At 37.3% G+C, this 18,161-nt stretch overlaps 1 protein-coding gene across 4 annotated transcripts in view; it reads left to right on the top strand.

Moving 5' to 3' along the window:
- MCTP2 (multiple C2 and transmembrane domain containing 2) overlaps window positions 1–18,161 on the top strand; it is a 232,977-nt gene that overhangs the window by 194,582 nt on the left and 20,234 nt on the right. For all 4 annotated transcript variants that reach the window (XM_087428888.1, XM_087428886.1, XM_087428887.1 and 1 more), the window contains 2 exons: window positions 1,724–1,765; window positions 14,660–14,769. In XM_087428888.1, coding sequence (XP_087285014.1) covers window positions 1,724–1,765; window positions 14,660–14,769 — 152 coding nt within the window. The remainder of the gene's footprint in view (window positions 1–1,723; window positions 1,766–14,659; window positions 14,770–18,161) is intronic.

Here is an 18,161-nt window from a genome sequence, read left to right as displayed (position 1 = left end):
ATTTTTGATTATTGGGTGCAATAGACATGGGCATATATCAATAGTGAGGGCCCTGAAGATGCTCGAACCAACTAATAAATAAATAACTTTAAAGTACAGGTTCATTTAAGAACTAAGATTCACAGAGGTACAGATGAGGGAAACTTTTACAGAGAAACATCGGTTATAAAAAATGCTGTCAACTAACATTTTTACAATTTTAATCAGATTTTATTTTTCCCGCTATATATACACGATGTTTATAGCATGTATATGTGTGCATATGTGTATATGTATATGTGTATGTATTTGTATGCAGGTTTATACAGATGTATGTGTTGGTACATAACTATACTTATGTGTATATGCATATAAATATGTATGTGTGTGCATAAAACCTTCTTAATTTACAGAACATTTTCAAATTCATTACCTAATTCAATCTTGATAACACAAGCCTGAAAGAAGCAAGAACTACTATTTTCATTTTATGCTTGATGAAACTAAGATTCGGAGTGGCAAAGTGGTTTGCCCAAAGTCACACAGCAAAACAGCACTGGAACAATGTCTTAAGCTAAAGACTCTGTCTTAAGCTGAAGACTTCTAACTCCTAATTACATTTTTTTCCTACCATTGTATGTTTTCATTGTATTCATTTTTGTTCATTTGCTTTCATGAAACATGTGTGCTGCCAATGGTGCATAGGTTATTTCTCCAGGATCAGTGAGTCTCACACAGACTGCTACTTGAAGCTCATGGGAATTCTGGGAGGTAATGCGGTACCAGCCCTGGAGAAATTACCTCATGACTGCTCCATGGTTTTATGGAGTATAGCAGAGTACTCTCTGGATACTTCAGAGTTACTCCCTTTTAAGAGCATGGTATTGACCATTCTTATTACTATTGGAACAATGGCATCTAAACAGCATGCCTGACCTTTGCAAGGTTAAGAAGAAAGGTAAGTGTTCAAGCTGAAAATAGTCCCTGGTTTTGTAATACCCAGCATTATTTCCAAGCTAGCGAACCCATTTGATTTGTGTACTAGCATGTGTTAGCTTTTCAACATTGCAGTGGTATGATTAAAATTTACCTGTTAAATAGCCAAGATTTCTAAATGCATCGGAACAAGCCTATTTGCAGCACAGCTGGTGCTGGGGCCCCTGAACTAAAGCCAGGCGCCCTTTAGTCCAGATCAGAGCCTAGAGTTTCCTTCCCTCACCTGCCCCCCTCCAAGCCCGAAGCCCAAGGAAAACAACAATACCATATAGAAACCTGTAACTTATTCTTGAGATTGATTACATTCAGACTAATGCATTTTCTACTGTCTAATGTTTCAGTAATGGCCCAAAGGGAAAGAGCAGGCATTATAACAATGAGCCTCGCACAAACAGAGTGTGGTGTTCTCAGCCTTAACAGAGCAGTTGGTTCATTTGTCAGCACAGGAACAAAACTGTTTACAGAAAGTACAACTTGGCAATGCATTTTTAAAGCTGGATGCCTTCAAAGGGCACTTGCCTAATAGCTTTATTTATAGTTCACAGTTTTATGTAGATTATGCATATTGTTTATAGTCTTGCCACAGTGTCCCTGAACTTTGAAAGTATTATTTTTTAAGAGGTCATAATGCATCTTAAAAATACTAGTTTAAATTATGTAGGGAAACTTTAAAAGTGTATATAAGTTTAATTTGCATTGGGTAATTTTGGTTGATGTTTTATTAACAAATTTCGGGTTTTCCTTTCAGGAGAGCACAGACGTAGATGATGAGGAGGATGGCGACGACAAGGTGGGTGTGTTCATGGAAGAGAGTGTTGATGTTCTCAGCAGATAAGCGTTCTTCCAGGTTGAGTCAAACTCTATTATTTTTTAGTACTATAGAGTGACCAGTTTAGTAATTTTCTTGTAATTTATAAAGGATATCCCTTTTTAAGATTTTTTTAAAATAAGGATGAAAAGGGATAAAATATAAGGAATAATTGAAATGTTATGAAAAGCGTACCTATAGGAGTCCTGTCATTTGATGCAAGCGAACGTGAGCCTTCCCCTTGGTGTATAAAAGGTAGATGAAAGGCAGCCTAGGAAGTCACAAGTAAATCAGGTAGAATTGCTGTTCCTTGAGGTTCGTGTCTGCACTCTGTGGGGTGGTCACCCACTTCAGAGCCTGTCACTTTCCCAGCTGTTGCTGGCAACGTTTTCAGCTATATGTCTGTGTACATCTGTCCTTTTTCTTCTCCTGGGAGAATCTCTCAAATCTGCTGCTTTTGTTGTCATTATGCTTTCAGACAAACCTTCTGGAATAAAATGAAAAAAGTGAAATGTCAAATGAGATGCTACTAGCTTAATGGACTTCCAGTCTCCCAGAACCTGTGGGTTTCTGGGGCTTCTGATGGTAGTTGTAGAGAAGGCTCGCAGGAGAGGAGAAGGTCAAAAGGGGAAATCTTAAGAATAACTATCCAATATAAAATGCCCAGGAAATAAAGACAAATTCAAAAATACTGGCTCCATGACACAAGCAGCCTTAAAATGATTTGAGTAGGCCAGATGGTTTTGCCCATTTGAAACAAATTGGGTGGATTACAAAGTAAATCTTATTTGTTGTGCTAAGACGATCGTTAATAGCAAAATAACAAAATAAAGTATAATATTATTTTAAAGGGAATCAACTTTTTTCAGAATAAAGTTCACTCAGATGTGACCTTATTCTCGATAAATTGATGTGAGTGTCTTCTGAGTGATAGAACTACTTGAATATTGAAAATAGTCATAGCCAAGCTAAAGTGCATGTTGGGATGTTTTATCAAAGGAAACTCAAGTATTAAGGAAATTATTTTAAACCTATACTAGGCAAAATTCTAAATTTAATAACCAAGTCTTGGAAGTGAAGAAGATTCTGTTTGGCTAAGCCTGTTTAAATGAACCACCTGTGGAAGAGGGCATCCTCGCCTTTTATGGATAATTGTGACCATGTGTCTTTGGCCCATCTGATAAAGGAAAGCATCTAACCAGAATGCAGTGAATGAAAAAGTGGTGTTCAGTAACTGGCAGGCAACAAATTTAGGCCGTGAAGTCTAGACCAGGGGTTGTCACGGTCTAACCTTGCACTGAGGTGCCTCAAGGGCTGTCTGGGGGCCTAGGGGTGTGGAGTCGAGCCATTTGGGCTGTGCACCAAGCCTTTCGGGGCAAGGATGACTGAGTTGGAACTATAGCATCCACATGGATGAGCCTCAGAGCTGTTAAAATCATCCAAGCATGGCCTTCCACACAACAGTTGTGTCAACCCATCCTACGCTGAGGGCTTTGGCACTGGGACTCTCTGGTTTCCTCCAGGGCAATTTCATTCTTGAGATGTTTTGATTGTAGTATTTTCACAGTATTTAATAGCTGTAGCATGGCCATATTTGTTTTGCTTCCTCAATTTCATATTTCCATGAAATCTTCTAGAGGAATAAGTCTAAAATGAAATTTTGGTTTGTATTTATGCCTCTTCTGCCTAACACAGCCCTTCTACTGTTAGAGGAGACTGGCCAATTTTGCAGTCCTCGTCCGTATCTTTTCACTGTAACCTCTCTAAGAGATGTGTAAACTAGATGGATTTTCAACTTGAAGACTTCCTGAGCACACATCCTCATGTATATTACAACTCATCATTTCTTCTCCATGGATAGCAGCCTCCACAACTGAGATGTGCTCGTCATCGACCTGCACACACAGTCCTTGGGCCACTCCCCTCCTTAGCGTGCTGTAGCAAAGGGCTTACCCACAGAGCCCTTCTGGCTTCTGTTGCGTGTTAGACATGACAGACTGTGCTTCTGGGAACTGTAACACACCCAGTGAGAGATGAGCTGTTTACAGATTATAAACACACAGCCGTTTCCTTCCAAACCAGAAGAGGAGAGGAACTCCTTTCTACCCAAACTATCCATCTTGAAAGTGACACTCCTTAATTGCCAGCGCCCCTTCCCACCAAATACCATCACGGACAACTGGGGAAGATGAAAGCCTGCCGGGGCCCCTTGGCACAACTTCCTCAGGAGATGGACGCACTCCCATATTCTGCCTGTCTCCGATGCACAGACCAGGACACGGTCTGGGGTCTGTCATACTTTTATTGTCTGGAATAGAGATTGTTGTAAAATGACGTCACTGAAGTCTCATTCCTTCTCACTGTTAAAAGTCCGTAGTAGTGACCTGTATTAGACACCAAATTAGACTCCACAATTTTGTCTTTTTGTGGACTTTCAGTTATAACATAGAACTTGCAGGTAACTAGTTTTTTGGCTTTTAGAAAACTAACTATACAAACTAAATTTTGAAGAGAGGAAATCTTTCTTTCTCATAGCTGATGGCCCAGGCAAGAAATTGCTTGTTCCCGGTATAGTTTGCTGGGGACTTCGGAACAAACAGATAATGACTAAGTTCAGCCAACAGCAATCAGCTGACATTTCCTATTTGTATTAGATTCCTTATGTGGAATTCTTCTCTGTGGACCATATTTGTACGGATGGATTACAATGAAAATTGCATTAATTTTCTGCACAGTAAAGGTCAGTAATTGAAGCATGAACCAAGAAACTATTGTGTAAAATGCTGTATCCCATACGTAGGAAAGGTCATGCAGAGCAATAATATCTTGTTTTCATTGTGGAAGGTATAAATACTTGCATTAGACTTTCTTTCTTCTTCCAGCCCAACAATCACTTACAGAGAATATTTCAGCATTTACTATTAACATCAGGAAGAAAGAATCATAAGGGCGAGTAATAAAAAAAAAAAACCCTGCCTATTGCTATCATCAAGAAACTGCACTGTGACGCCTGCATTGTGGGTTGGTTTGTTTTTAACTTGGCTGTCAGAAATAAGACTGGAATGATCTGTTCTTTTAGGATTATCTGTGAGTTCACAATTGCCTAACAGTGTTTATGAGGAAACAAGTCACCCTTTTCTGTCCATTATGGCTCAAAAACAGATATGGATGTTTTCCTTTAAGACAAGAAGCATCTAATACATCTGTGTTGATCGATTGTGGAAACTTTTATAATGAAAGGATGCATGAATATTATATCTATACCTTCTTTTCACAAATTAGGACGTCATCATTAAAATTTAAGTACATTTTAAACCATCAAATTCAGTGATTAAAATTATTTCCATCCTCCAAACCTGAGTCCACTCCTCACTTCCCAGGCAGAGCCTTCTTGGAGAAGCAGGTGGCATATGTATTCTTGCTACAAATGAACCTGCATAGTCCTTTGGACGAGGTGGTGGGTCCATCATGCCTCATTCTGTGTGTTTTCTTGTTTCAGAGAGAGACAATGATCTGTAGTATCTCAACCAGGGAAGACTGTCGTTCTTGGAGGAAGTTTTCTTACAGTCTCATAGTGAGAGTAGTTTTGCTTATGGTTCCCTTGTGCTTTCTTAAGAATTCTGAAACACAGCCAATTAGTTTGATTAGTGAATTTTTAACTATTGACTAAGCAGTGGTGCTTTAAAATGATAAAGTGTGATATTGTTAAGAAAATACAAAGTCAGATAATATCTTTGAAAGGTTAACAATAGCAGAATACACACACACACGTTTTCAGGGCGTATACAATCTGTATAGACGGCATATGGTAGAGGACCTGCTTATGGATAATTTTCAGGGAAGTAAAGTAAATGGTTGTTCTGATTTAACTCCTTTTAATTTGATTTAATATGATTTTTAGTGATGAAGTGATTTAATGGCTAACATTTGTATCATACCATCTTACTTCCAAGACTTTAACATTAAAATGGATTCCAGCCAATTCTTTTTTTTTTTTTTTTTTTTTTTTTTATTTATTTTTCCCCTAAAGCCCCAGGCGATAGTTGTATGTCATAGTTGCACATTCTTCTAGTTGCTGTACGTGGGACGCGGCCTCAGCATGGCCGGAGAAGCAGTGCGTCTGTGCGCGCCCGGGATCCGAACCCGGGCCGCCCTCACCAGAGCGCACGCACTCAACCGCTAAGCCACGGGGCCGGCCCTCAGCCAATTCTTAATTATCAGTTTATGCATGTTTTAAATGAGAAGGGGTCGGCTTCCTTATTTTCTGTAGTCCTTTCTCTGACACATCGACTGGCTCAGTTTTTCCTTTTAAAAATCAAACCTCCATTCTTAAAAATGTTTGGGTTTGGGCCAGTCTGGTGGCATAGCGGTTATGTGCACATGATCCACTGTGGCGGCCCAACGTTTGCAGGTTCGGATCCCGGGCAGGCACCGATGCACCACTTGTCAAGCCATGCTGTGGCGGTGTCCTATATAAGTAGAGGAAGATGGGCACAGATGTTAGCCCAGGGCCAGTCTTCCTCAGCAAAAAAAGAGGATGATTGGCAACAGATGTTAGCTCAGGGCTAATCGTCCTCATGAAAAAAAAAAAAAGTTTGGGCTTCATTACCTTTAGAAGTAATCCAGAAATGTTACTAATCTGACCTTTTGAAGCATTATTCATCCTATTACTATCAAGCTTACTAATATTCCTTGTACTTGTGGATTTTCTTCCTGATTTCTACTGTAAGGATTATATTTAGTATGTTACTCCCAAATATTGTGAAATATGATATACCAGACCATAAATTAGATGGATTATCTATCCTTTTCTTAGCTAATGTCTGTGTCTAACACAACACAGTCAGAGGCTCTGATTTTATAGACTGTATAGCATCTGGATATTTAATTTCCAATTGCCTAAAATTTTTACATCATGCTAATGTAGAATTCATTGGACACTGTATTTCAATTATCCGCAAGTCATTGTTTTTGTGAAGAGAGTAGCTGTTCCTCTCGTCTTTCCTGATGAAATCTCCTCAGCTCCAGCATGGTTTGCTCGAAGTCCCAATTATCCAGTGAGTTTACAAGATAATTGATAGAAAGGTGGGGACACCACTTTTTTCCTCAAGAGAAAAGTAATAATTTCAAGTAAGTGATAAATGACACAAAAGTAATAATTTAAAACAAGACCATTTGAGTAAGAATTATTTAAATAATTAGACATAAATAATTAGACCATTTTGAGTAAGAATTATTTAAATAATTAGCCTTAATATTTGTAGAGTGTTTACAATTTTCAGGATGTTTTTATATGCTTTAGCTCATTTAATACTCAAAATAAACCATTAAATTTGATCTTATTTTCCCCATCTACAAATGAACAAACCCAGGTTAAGAGAAGTGAAATAACACATTTCCCAGCCAGGATAATAGCAAGGCTCAAATCCAGCTCTTTTGATCTAAATCCTGTTTATTTTTGACCATACCACATTGCTAAAAAGGAAACGTCGTTAATTTATTGGTCTATTTTTATGCGTTATTATTGACAACATTTATGGAGTGTTTTCTCTGTATTAAAGCCTCATGGGTAAAAGATTGTAACTATAAACAAGGTGTTCAAAGTCATTAATCAGAGTGAGTTTGATTGCTGCTTTCATCAAAGTTTGACACTGTGTTGGTCAGTAAAGATGAAGTGCCTGGGTGAGTCAGGGTGGCTGAAGGAGGTGATGTTTGAGCTGAGTCTTAAGGTGATAAGAATTACTTGCTGCATTATATGATCACATAAATATTTTGTCTTCTACCCTCCTCCTCCTCCACTTTAAAGAAAACTCAAGGACACACACAGCTAAATCAGCAACTGCAGCTTATTGTGTGTTTACCTACAGTAGTTCCAGTTATAGAAAACCATTAGCCTTGTTTGCCTTGTGGTGGCATGGCATCTGTCAATGGGCTCTCAGAAACATAATGAAATCAATCTTCTCCAGGTCTAAATTCCAAATAATTTTTTTAACTGTTCCCAATTTTTCAATTTTGTTTTATCAACATCTTCCTCTTGACGTTGTTGTTCATTCTTTTTACTTTTTTAGCCCTCTCCTTTGATACCAGGTGAGACTCCTGTTGCAAGCCAAAGAACCATGTTGGTAAATACCAGTCAGTGTGGAATTGGTTTATGTAGTGAACAGATAGTTAGAGCAGTTTATTTATTTTTTATTTTTATTTTATTTATTTATTTTTTTAATTTTTTGTTTATTGCAGTAACATTGGTTTATAACATTGTAAAAATTTCAGGTGTACATCATTGTACTTCTATTTCTGCATACTTAGAAATGATGTTGATTCACAATCCAGTCTGTTTTATATTCATTTTCCGAAGCAAAAGTACTACTTGAGAAGGAAGTAATCTGCTGAAAGAGCACAGATTTTTTCCCCTCATTTTAATAGCATGTGCCATGGAGTCGACTGTGTGTGTGTGTGTGTCTCCACGCACGCACAACACATCTCATGGGAAGAAGCCCTCAAGACAGTTCCCAGTGCGTTAAGCCTGGATTCCCAAAGAACAATTTTTAATCTCGTATATCAGAAATATTGCTGCTGCTTCTTTGTTATGACAGATGCTGAGAGTTTTTTTTTTTCATGCTAAATGCCACTCAATCTATTTCTGATGTTTATAATTCTTCAAGTTTTCAAATTGTAGGCTTTTAATATTCAGTGGGATGAAACAGACCAAACATACTCCCGTTTAAAGTTTAAAGTCATATTTTTGCATCTTTCCTCTAGTGGCCGAAATTACTGGGAATGTTTTGACATAGAAATTTTGCATTGATCCCTCTTGGGAATCCTGTGCATCTTGTGACAAATATTACTCAATTTTTAAGCATGTCAAAAGGGTATTTCCTGACATGGTCAATTTTCAGGACTATCTGGTTTTGCTTAGGTAATTAATAGAGAAATGAGAATTTTTTCCTAAATCAGAACATGTGGGAAAGATTTAAAGTAACATACTGATTATATAATTAATTCTTAGTTGTAAATTCATTTTGATGGTGTTAATTTTCTCCCAGAGGCTCAAAGCTCGTTTTATTGCACCTATGGTGCTATACTCATTGGAGACATGGGGAAGACAACAGGCCTTGAAGAAGGAAAGATTCACTTCCTGACTTATTTTTTTTGTTTTTGTTTTTAAAGAAAAAACAACCATGTTATAACACAGGCACATTATTTGTTCTTAATTCAACTGCCTACAAAACTTAGCCAAAAGACTCCATTTTGTTGACATTTTTTAAACAAATAGGCAATGAAAAAATGGTAATCTTGCATTCATCTTTATATAATAATATGCATTTTTTAAGTTATAGAGTTATAGTTTGTCATTATTTTTCTTACAATTATTAATACAATTAAAATTACATTATTTTTTTAATATTCTTTCTGTAAAATGTATAAAAAAACAAAAGGAACCTTATGAAATTTGAATTCTGGATCTGGAAAGTTCCATGCTGTCATATCTTCTATTATGTGGTGATACATGCCTGCTCATAAAGTAGACCCTTATTCATGTAAATTTTACTTATGCCTCTGTGTTTTTTTAAGTTTGTAACGAGAGGTAAAATCCGTTCTTTTTCAAATGTAGGCATCTAAAAATATGTGTTTAGCCACAATTATCTGGTTCATTAGTTTAATCACACCAGTGGCTATCCCTATTTTTATTGCACATTTCCCTCTATAAATTGGAAGCCTCATACGTTAAGGAAAAATATAAGCACATGTGATAGCAGTTCTGTCTTTCTGAATGAATCACTGTTGCTCTCCCTGGGCAATTTGGTAGCAGCAGCAGATGTATGTTGTGTTTGCTAAACTGTGTTCTCACCACATTCCCTGGTTCCATCTGAAATGTGTAAATAAAGCCAGCATGATGCAGATAGCACTGCCAGATGATCTTTCGTACAATGCAGGGCAACATGAGTAGACTTGTCCTGGAAGATCATTGCTTTTGAAACTTAAATTAACCCCAGTATTCTTTAAACTAGACAAGAGGTTATTTGTTCTTTTGTCTCTTTGCATTCTTGAAGGGAGGGGACTTATGTTTAGTTTATGAAGCACCTGGAGTGTACCAAGTGCTTTCCATATGATATAATATTTAATTTTCTAAACACTCCCATCAGGGTAAGGATTATGAGCTCCCTTTTCCAGATGCAAAATTGGGACTCAGAAAGCGTAAAGTGCTTGCCATGATCACAAAGCTAGTAGATGCCAAAACCAGTGTTGAACTTACTTCTCTCTAACTCCATAGCCTGTTATTAACAAAATGTGTAGGCCTGTGAAATTGGTACATCTTAGGGTTTCTCTCCCCTAACTTTTCATCTGTTGATTTAAACCCTGGGTATTACAGCTCTTAAATAAGAATGAATATATTGTATTATATGTAAATTATTGTATGTATTTTATGCAAATTATAACTAAATAAAGTTTGTTAAAATGTTTAGCAAGAAAAGTAATAAATAAATCAGAATAGAAAGAACTGTTTTCCTTCAAATATTTTCAAAAGGCATAATTTAACATACATTCTCATGAATATTGGGCAAAATAATGCTGGAAAGGAACAGTAGATAGAATATGTAACTGAACAAAGTTTCTCAAAATTATACATTATATAGTAAGTAGAGAATGAGAACAGAGACCCATAGACACCAAAGAAGCAATGGCAAAAAGAACAAATAAGAGCTGAATGCCCACCTTGTGAAATGTCCACTAGAAACGTAAGGGGCTTCTTGTAATGCTGAAGGCGCTTGCTCTGGAGTTAATAGTCCTGGACTGGAATTCTGTGCCACTTATGGTATGTGAACATAGACAAATGTGAACATAGACATGTCACTTAACCTCTTCAGACCTCGGTTTTTTATAAATAGAAATGCTAATACCAAAGGCTGTGGAACATGTCCATTGGTATATTGGTGGATATGATCAAGAGAAAAGACCCATGAAATCAGTGGTATATTCTTTTTAAAGAGATGAATTTTGCAGTGCAGAGAGTGAAAAGAACATTTGCTACTAGAATGATGAAAAGAATAGAGGTGTAATGCAAATTGAGAGAACAAAGACAAGAGACAGTATGGACTGGCATTCTGAGGGAAAGGCTTAAGAAAGCCCAGGAGCTTGAGGTAGACCTTTCGAAAGGTCATGCTGTTAGAGTTATGAGGCCTGGAATCTTCTCTCAAACTCGAAGCACTTTTTCCCAGGTTGATGTAAATAATCCTTTGACACCATTATAAGCCTGATACCCTGCTCTTTCCTTGCATCCATTCACTTCTCCATCAACACTCACTGTGTCAGCACTGAGGATGCACCCACCACAGTTGTTGGTGCTGAGAACACAGGGTCCGGTAAGGCAGTCTGGTCTTATCTGTTGATCCACTGGTTCAAGCAGAGCAGAGCAGAGTGGATCAGGAGGGTTATGGGAGATATTAATGAAACAGCTGAGCTATGAAAGTATAAATATTTTCTTGTAGCATAGAAGATACCATGCCTTGCTAAACGCACAGAGATATTGCCCAAAGGCTGTCGAAGCCATTCAGAGAACAGATACGACATTTACCACTAATCATGAAGGAACCTGCTCTCAGGTGAACATCATCAGTCTGATTTTAGGAATGTTGGAACCTTTGAAGAGCTCTCAGTCAACTTCAGCACTTCCCAAAGCTATCACACTCTTGTGAAAAAAGAAATCTTTTAAATTTTGTTGCATTTTGGTCTTAATCAGTTGGAAATTTTTAATCAAAATCTTCAATGACTGAAGTGCTAAGTAACTTCATCTTTGGAAGCTTTTAGTGAATGGAAGTAAATTAAAAAAGAGCTGGCAAAAAAGACATTGCATTATTTTCCTTCACAAAAGCCAGGAATATTCAACACAAAGTAAACTATGAGGTCAAATGCTGTGAGTGATTCAATGTTTAAATGTTGAAGTTACACTTTGGATTATCTCAATTTGTGGAAAAAAAATCTTTTGATTTTTAATAAGAGAAATATATATTCTACTCAGGAAGGGAGGGAAATTGAGAAGCCATTTATTTTTCAGCATAAATTCTGTGAAACATTCAAAAGAATCATAGAGACAACTTTTCTGAAGTCTTGTCTTGAAAAAATGCTTGACAGAGAAAGTTCACATGAATGGATATAAAATATAGTGCCTTTGAAAATATTTGGACTGGAATATATACCGATTTCAATATGTAAAAAATAGAATTGAGAATATTCTCCATGTGCCACATTGTTGTTGTGAGTTTTCAAGGTACCTCAGTGTCTGTAGAGAGTATTTGATATTATGTAAATTTTTAATACTTTGTATTTTAATGTTTTGTATTATATAAATATTTTATATTGTGAGAGTGATCAATATTATGGTCTTTGGTAGAGTCAATTAAAGGTATTGCTTTAATGACCATTAAGTACAGCTCTGCGATGACTGAGGACAATTTTATGAAAAATTATAAATGAAAAGATGACATTAAAAAGTATATTCTTCTGATAAGTAACTCCGACATGGGATTATAAATAGAAATAACTAGGAAACCAATTAAATATATGAATATGTAGTATGAATAATCATTCTTAATGTATCATTTTAAAAATTCAGACAATATAAACAAATTTCTTTTGTTTTAATGCTTATAAAATATATTTTTTATTTTGAAGCACTTATGAAAATAAAAATAAAATGAAATAATTTTATAGATACACTAATATAATAAAACCAAGTTGTCAGCTGATAACTGTTTCAAAAATTATATAATTTCAATTACTTTTACTCTTAAAAGTGTACAGATATGGTCAATAAATTATCTTGTTACTCTAGATACAGTGAGATTCTTTAGCCTAGTTTTTGAATATTGACTACTTAAACTAAAACATCAAATTCATGAAAAAGTAAAAGGATGTTGTGAAAATCGTTTATTATTTTGGTGTACTAACTCGTACTTTCTTCACAACTAGAACCTCAGCATTTGGGTGTTTCATAGGAAAAAAAAAAATCAGTCAACTGAAACAGGAAATTTTTATGAAGTTGAGCCACATGGAAATTTGAGTCATTTTCCAAGAAATTGTTTTGACCTAAACTCTACACTGCTGAAAAGAGGAAACCACTTTTGCCCTTTGGGTCAAATACCCCGGTGCTTTCAAATCCTCCTTTATAAACATGAATACTCATGTGGCAGACAGAGATGGGTTTTCACCATTGTGCCCGTTAATAGATGTTGGTGGATTACTGCACATGAATTGGGTCGCTCTGGCAGCGTATCGAATTTTTAATGCAAACTGCTTGAAGAATTAGTAAGAGAGTAAAGGAAATAAAGAATTTAAAATTAGGGTGAAAAAGTAAAAATGTCCTGCAAGTTTGACATTACAAGAGGAAACAATGAGTCTGACTTCTCCCTCTGTACAGAACAGTTGGATGAAGGAGTGCAGGTGGTAAGAAGTTATTCAGATCATCCCTGTACCCTTTATAAAGACAGAGTGGCAGTGGACCATTCTAACCTCTGCTCCTTTCTTTGGTCTGTTTCAGCCAAGTAGCTTCATAAACGAGGCAGATGCAAGAAAGGAAATTTGAGCTTTTTTTTGACATTTTTGCCATATGAGTGCTTTTACCGATAATCACTCTGGGGTGGTGCGTTCTCCTTTGCTCCATCCATGGGTCCAGTTTGATGGAGCAGAGAATACAAGATGAGGATGAAATATTTTTTTTATCTTTTGCTGCACAGAAGATTATTATAGAAATGGTCTATTAAATTTAGAAGCTTTTGCTCGATAATTTAGTACAGTTTGATCCCAAGTAAAGTTCTAGATAGAAAAAAAAGGTTTTGTTGGTTATTTGAGGTTTTAGGTTTTATATATTAGATGTAGTGACTACAGAGACCCAGCCAGGCAGGAGCTGAGATGACATTAGCTAAATCCTAGTTACAATAGGGTTCATAAGTGAGCCAGAATATGGTATCAGACTATAAGAAATTGTGTAAAAGTGCCACTCTGTAGGGAATCTTCTTTTCTCCAACAGTTGAGTCATTACTGAATTATTTTTATAACCAGCAGCTATCTAACATGGTAAAATACATTTAAGGTTTCCTATAAGCGAAGTGAGGATAATATTCTTAGAAACCTGAATTTCATTTCACATGAAGAACTGGAGACTGAGGAAGATGGACTTGATTTTGCTTCCAATTCCATGAATGAAAAAATCAATCAATTGTTGAGCATCTGCCCAGGGAGTACCCTGGGTAGGATGTAGTCCCCAGCAGTGTACTATCTGTTGACCTTGTGGCCTGTCTCCAGCTGCTTACTCTGTTTCTGAGGTGATTGCCAAAGGATGAATGAAATGTTCTTCAGGCCTGCAGTGGGTTTAAAATGTGACTAGAAATGCAGCAGAGTTTGACTAAGATGCCACAGTACTTGGAAACATATTGTCTGGATATCCAACATGCCATGTTGTTACCTGCTGGAAGCATTTCTGAAGGACTGTGATAGGAGAGGGGTAAGGTGAGCTGGCAGATAACCTTGTGAAGATGAAGAGGAAATCAGGGTCAGCAATGGAAGGAACTGCAGAGTTCTCTGACAAAAGCAGCAGCCTCCACAGAGAAATGAAGCTCTTGGTTGTGTGGGGCTTCCGTGCATCACCTCATGATATTGAAGTAGCGCCTGAGACTCACACACTATATGAGTGGTTGCTTCTGAATGGGTGGGCAGGGATTTTTTGGAGTCAATAAATATTTAAGTTGTAAAAAATGCAGTTCATCTCTTGGAGTCACTCTGTTCATAATAACCGTGTTATTATAACATGGTATAATAATTTCTGTAGTAGGACAATACAAATGAAGTAACTGAGTTAAATCTTGCTTTTGTGTTTCTTAGGAATCCGAGAAAAAGGGGTTAATTGAAAGAATCTATATGGTACAGGATATTGTTTCCACTGTTCAAAACATCTTGGAGGAAATAGCTTCTTTTGGAGAAAGAATTAAAAAGTAAGTTCTACTTATGTTGTGGTGTTTGAAATAGAGCTGCCATCCACAAGAACAGTGAGAGTGCGGGAGTGGGGAGGGTGGGATAAGAAAATGCAAGAAAAAAAACAAAAGCAATAGTATTGGGCAAACCCTGTTAACTTTGATTGGTTTGTTCTTTGGGCTTTTCAGCTTCACGCTTGGGCAATGCCTCAGAACTGGGGTGACCATGTGGCCCAGTTTATACCAATTGTCCCAACATAATTATTAATAGTGTTCCCTTTCACTCTCAAAAATACCCTAGATTGGGTGATAAACTAGATTAAAAAATTAAAGTGTCCTATTCAGAAATAAAAAGGGAAGCAAATATGCTCTAAAGGAGCCTTTTCCATCTGAACCACAGAACACAGTAAGTGCCTTGAGTGAATTTTTTTCTCAGTTCTCCAAAGAATGGTACATAACTAGTAGCAGCATAGATTCAAAGATGTGAAGTTAATTCATCACATACATGGATGCCTTAGGACAGAAGTCAACAAACTTTCCCTGTAAAGGGCCAGAGAGTAAATATTTTCAGCTTTCTGGGCTATGGGTTCTCTGTCACAACTACTCAACTCTGTTGTTTAAGTGTAAAAGCAGTCATAGTTGATATGTAAATGAATGGGTGTGATATGTGTTCCAATGAAACTTTATTTACCAAAACAGGTGGCAGGCTAGATTTCACTCAAATCCAACCCATAGCTTGCTACTCCCTACCGTAGAGCATAAAGGCCGAATTCTCTAATGGAGTCCCAGTTGAGAAAGACTCTTCTATGATTCATGTTTGTTTGTTTTGTTTTATACATCATGAACTCTGCATAGGTTGGTCTTCGTTTGATACCAATGAGCAGAGCAATTTTTAATTTTTTCCCTTTGAATTGTAAACTTATTTCTTTCCCACTTTAAATACAGAATTGTATCAGCTATGTTGTTCTTTCTAAAGATGATTAATATTTTTTTTCTTATCTTACTGGTCAATCTAGTTTCTTTAAGTAAAGAAGATAATGTTTAGAAATTGCATAGGTAAAGAAGAAATTAAAGTTAGTGCCAAACGCCAAGTGAAAGTTTTGTCTATTAAAGTGAAGGGAAATCAATAAATGATAATTAACATCAGGAAATATAAATAGTTAATATGGAACTTTCTTTGGATACTGATCTCCTTTCTCAGTTCTTTATCAAATGAAATCGCCCTTGAATACTCATTTATTATTGGAATAGTAAACATGTTTGTTCTGTTTAAAAAAATAGTTTAAAACCATCTTTAAACAAATTTGGTGAGTTTTTACTGATTTATACATTATTATTCCCATTATCAATGTCTTTTTTCTTTTAAAGGTTTCTTTCTTTCTTTTTTTTTTTTGTTTTGAGGAAGATTGGCCCTGAGCTAACATCTGTTGCCAATCTTCCTCCTTTTTTCCTTTTTTCTCCCCAAAGCCCTGGTAGATAGTTGTATGTCATAGTTGTACATCATTCTAGTTGCTCTATGTGGGACGCCACCTCAGCATGGCTTGATGAGCGGTGCATAGGTCCGCGCCCAGGATCTGAACTGTGAACCCCGGGCCGCCGTAGTGAAGCATGTGAACTTAACCGCTACGCCACCGGGCCGGCCCCCTCCCATTATCAATGTCTTAAGAAAAGTTAAAGAGCAGCGGGATTTTTGCATATACATGTATTGATGCCTAGCTGCTCTATTCCTCTAGATTTCATATAAATTGACAAATGATTCCTGAATTTACCCTCAAAATTGTTTAACAAAAATGTAAGTGACAATAGAAAATATTGAAGTGATGAAGAGGGCATTATAATTCAATGATCAGTTATTGAGTTTCAGGCACTGACTTGGTCTACGAATGAGAGATGCACCCATGACAATGATAATAGCAACATCAGCTGATGTCACCTCCCAGCCAGACACTGCTGTAAGCCTTTTACACATAGTAACTTTCTTAAGGAGTTACTTAAAGGAATTGGATTAAATGATTCCAGCAACCCCATGGAGTAAGGATTGTTAGTATCCCCATTTTACAGATGAGAAAACTGAAGCACAGAGTGATGATTAAATATGTAGCCCAAAGTTGCACAACTAGTAAGCCATGGAGCTTGGATTTGAACCTGCCCTCCTCACTACTACACTGTAATGTCATTTTCCTCCAGGGACCTATTTTCCAATGAGGGAGAAGAACAATAATAAGACAGTTAGAATTCAGTAGCATTGATTCTAGATAGAGGTAAGACAGGATGCTAGGGGAGGTCTGACCAGTCCAGAAAGGGGTGTAGGAGAGAGACAGACAGAGGAAAATTCTGAAAAAGCTATAACTTATCAACTTCTCTGAGAATGGGAAGAGATAGTGGGCATAGAATTGATAAATGGGGGCTTCAGTAGGTGGGAGCCCTTGTGCCAACGCTCAAAGCCCAAGACTGTGCTAGATACAGGGAGATGTAGGGGATTAGATTATCTGTGCTATAGAGGATGGTAGCGGAAACACTTGGAGATGAGGCAGATCATGCAGGGCCTTGAGTGGTTGGAAAAAATCAGTGAAAAACGTTGAGTGAGGGATGTCCTGCAGCAAGGAGGATAAGAGGATGTGGTATGGGGGCAAGACCGAGGAAAGAAGGCCATGTTGTTTGGTAAAACTGTCTCCATGTGTGATCGTCTCTAATAGATAAATGTGGCTGTTGTGCAGTTGATAATGGTAAAGGAAATGTGTCTTATGAGAGAAGAGGGCAGAGTGATTTAAACAGGCCCCCAACCCTGCAGTGCTTTTGAGGGGCGGCTGTGCTCAGCACAGCTGTGGTGGCCATGTCTGAGACGTATTTTCAGCCATGAACAGAGTACTGTTCTGCCCAGCTGCGACACAGGAAGGCTCATACGGCTCCACTCCTATTAATTCTTTGGCCATTCATTATTACAGTGACCTTACAGTTCCTGCTGGGCATGCAAGTGGGATGTCATGTGTAACTCTGCTGGAATTCCATTGTAATTCAGTGCTTAAGGACCAGGAAAACTTCTACCCAGCTTTTGGCAACTAGCAAATAAATAGGCTTACATAAAACTCTCAGAGGAAGGCTTCCCAGTTGCTGACCGGGAGGACCCCAACAGTATTGCATTTACAGAATAAACTGTATTTTCTTTTTTCTACTCTTTTCTACCTTTTCTGATGACCTTCTATAATATTATAGAGATTTCAAATGTACATGTATATCAGGCTAAAACATTTACTCAACATGTAGCCTTTACATCATCTCAGGCAGCAGGCGGGATGGGTCAGAAGAGTGATGTATGTTACACATCCTGTCGTTATGGAGTGGTGGCTCCAGTACTTGTGTCCTTGAGTGGTTAGCGAAATCTCCACGGAGGACGTAATGAGATAAAGGTAGAC

Source organism: Ceratotherium simum, chromosome 3 (genome assembly GCF_057802395.1).
Source record: "Ceratotherium simum simum isolate JZ-2026a chromosome 3, ASM5780239v1, whole genome shotgun sequence".
NCBI classification, from domain to species: Eukaryota; Metazoa; Chordata; class Mammalia; order Perissodactyla; family Rhinocerotidae; genus Ceratotherium; species Ceratotherium simum.
Note: the sequence above shows the minus strand (reverse complement) of the source record. Positions and strands in the feature narration are given on the sequence as shown.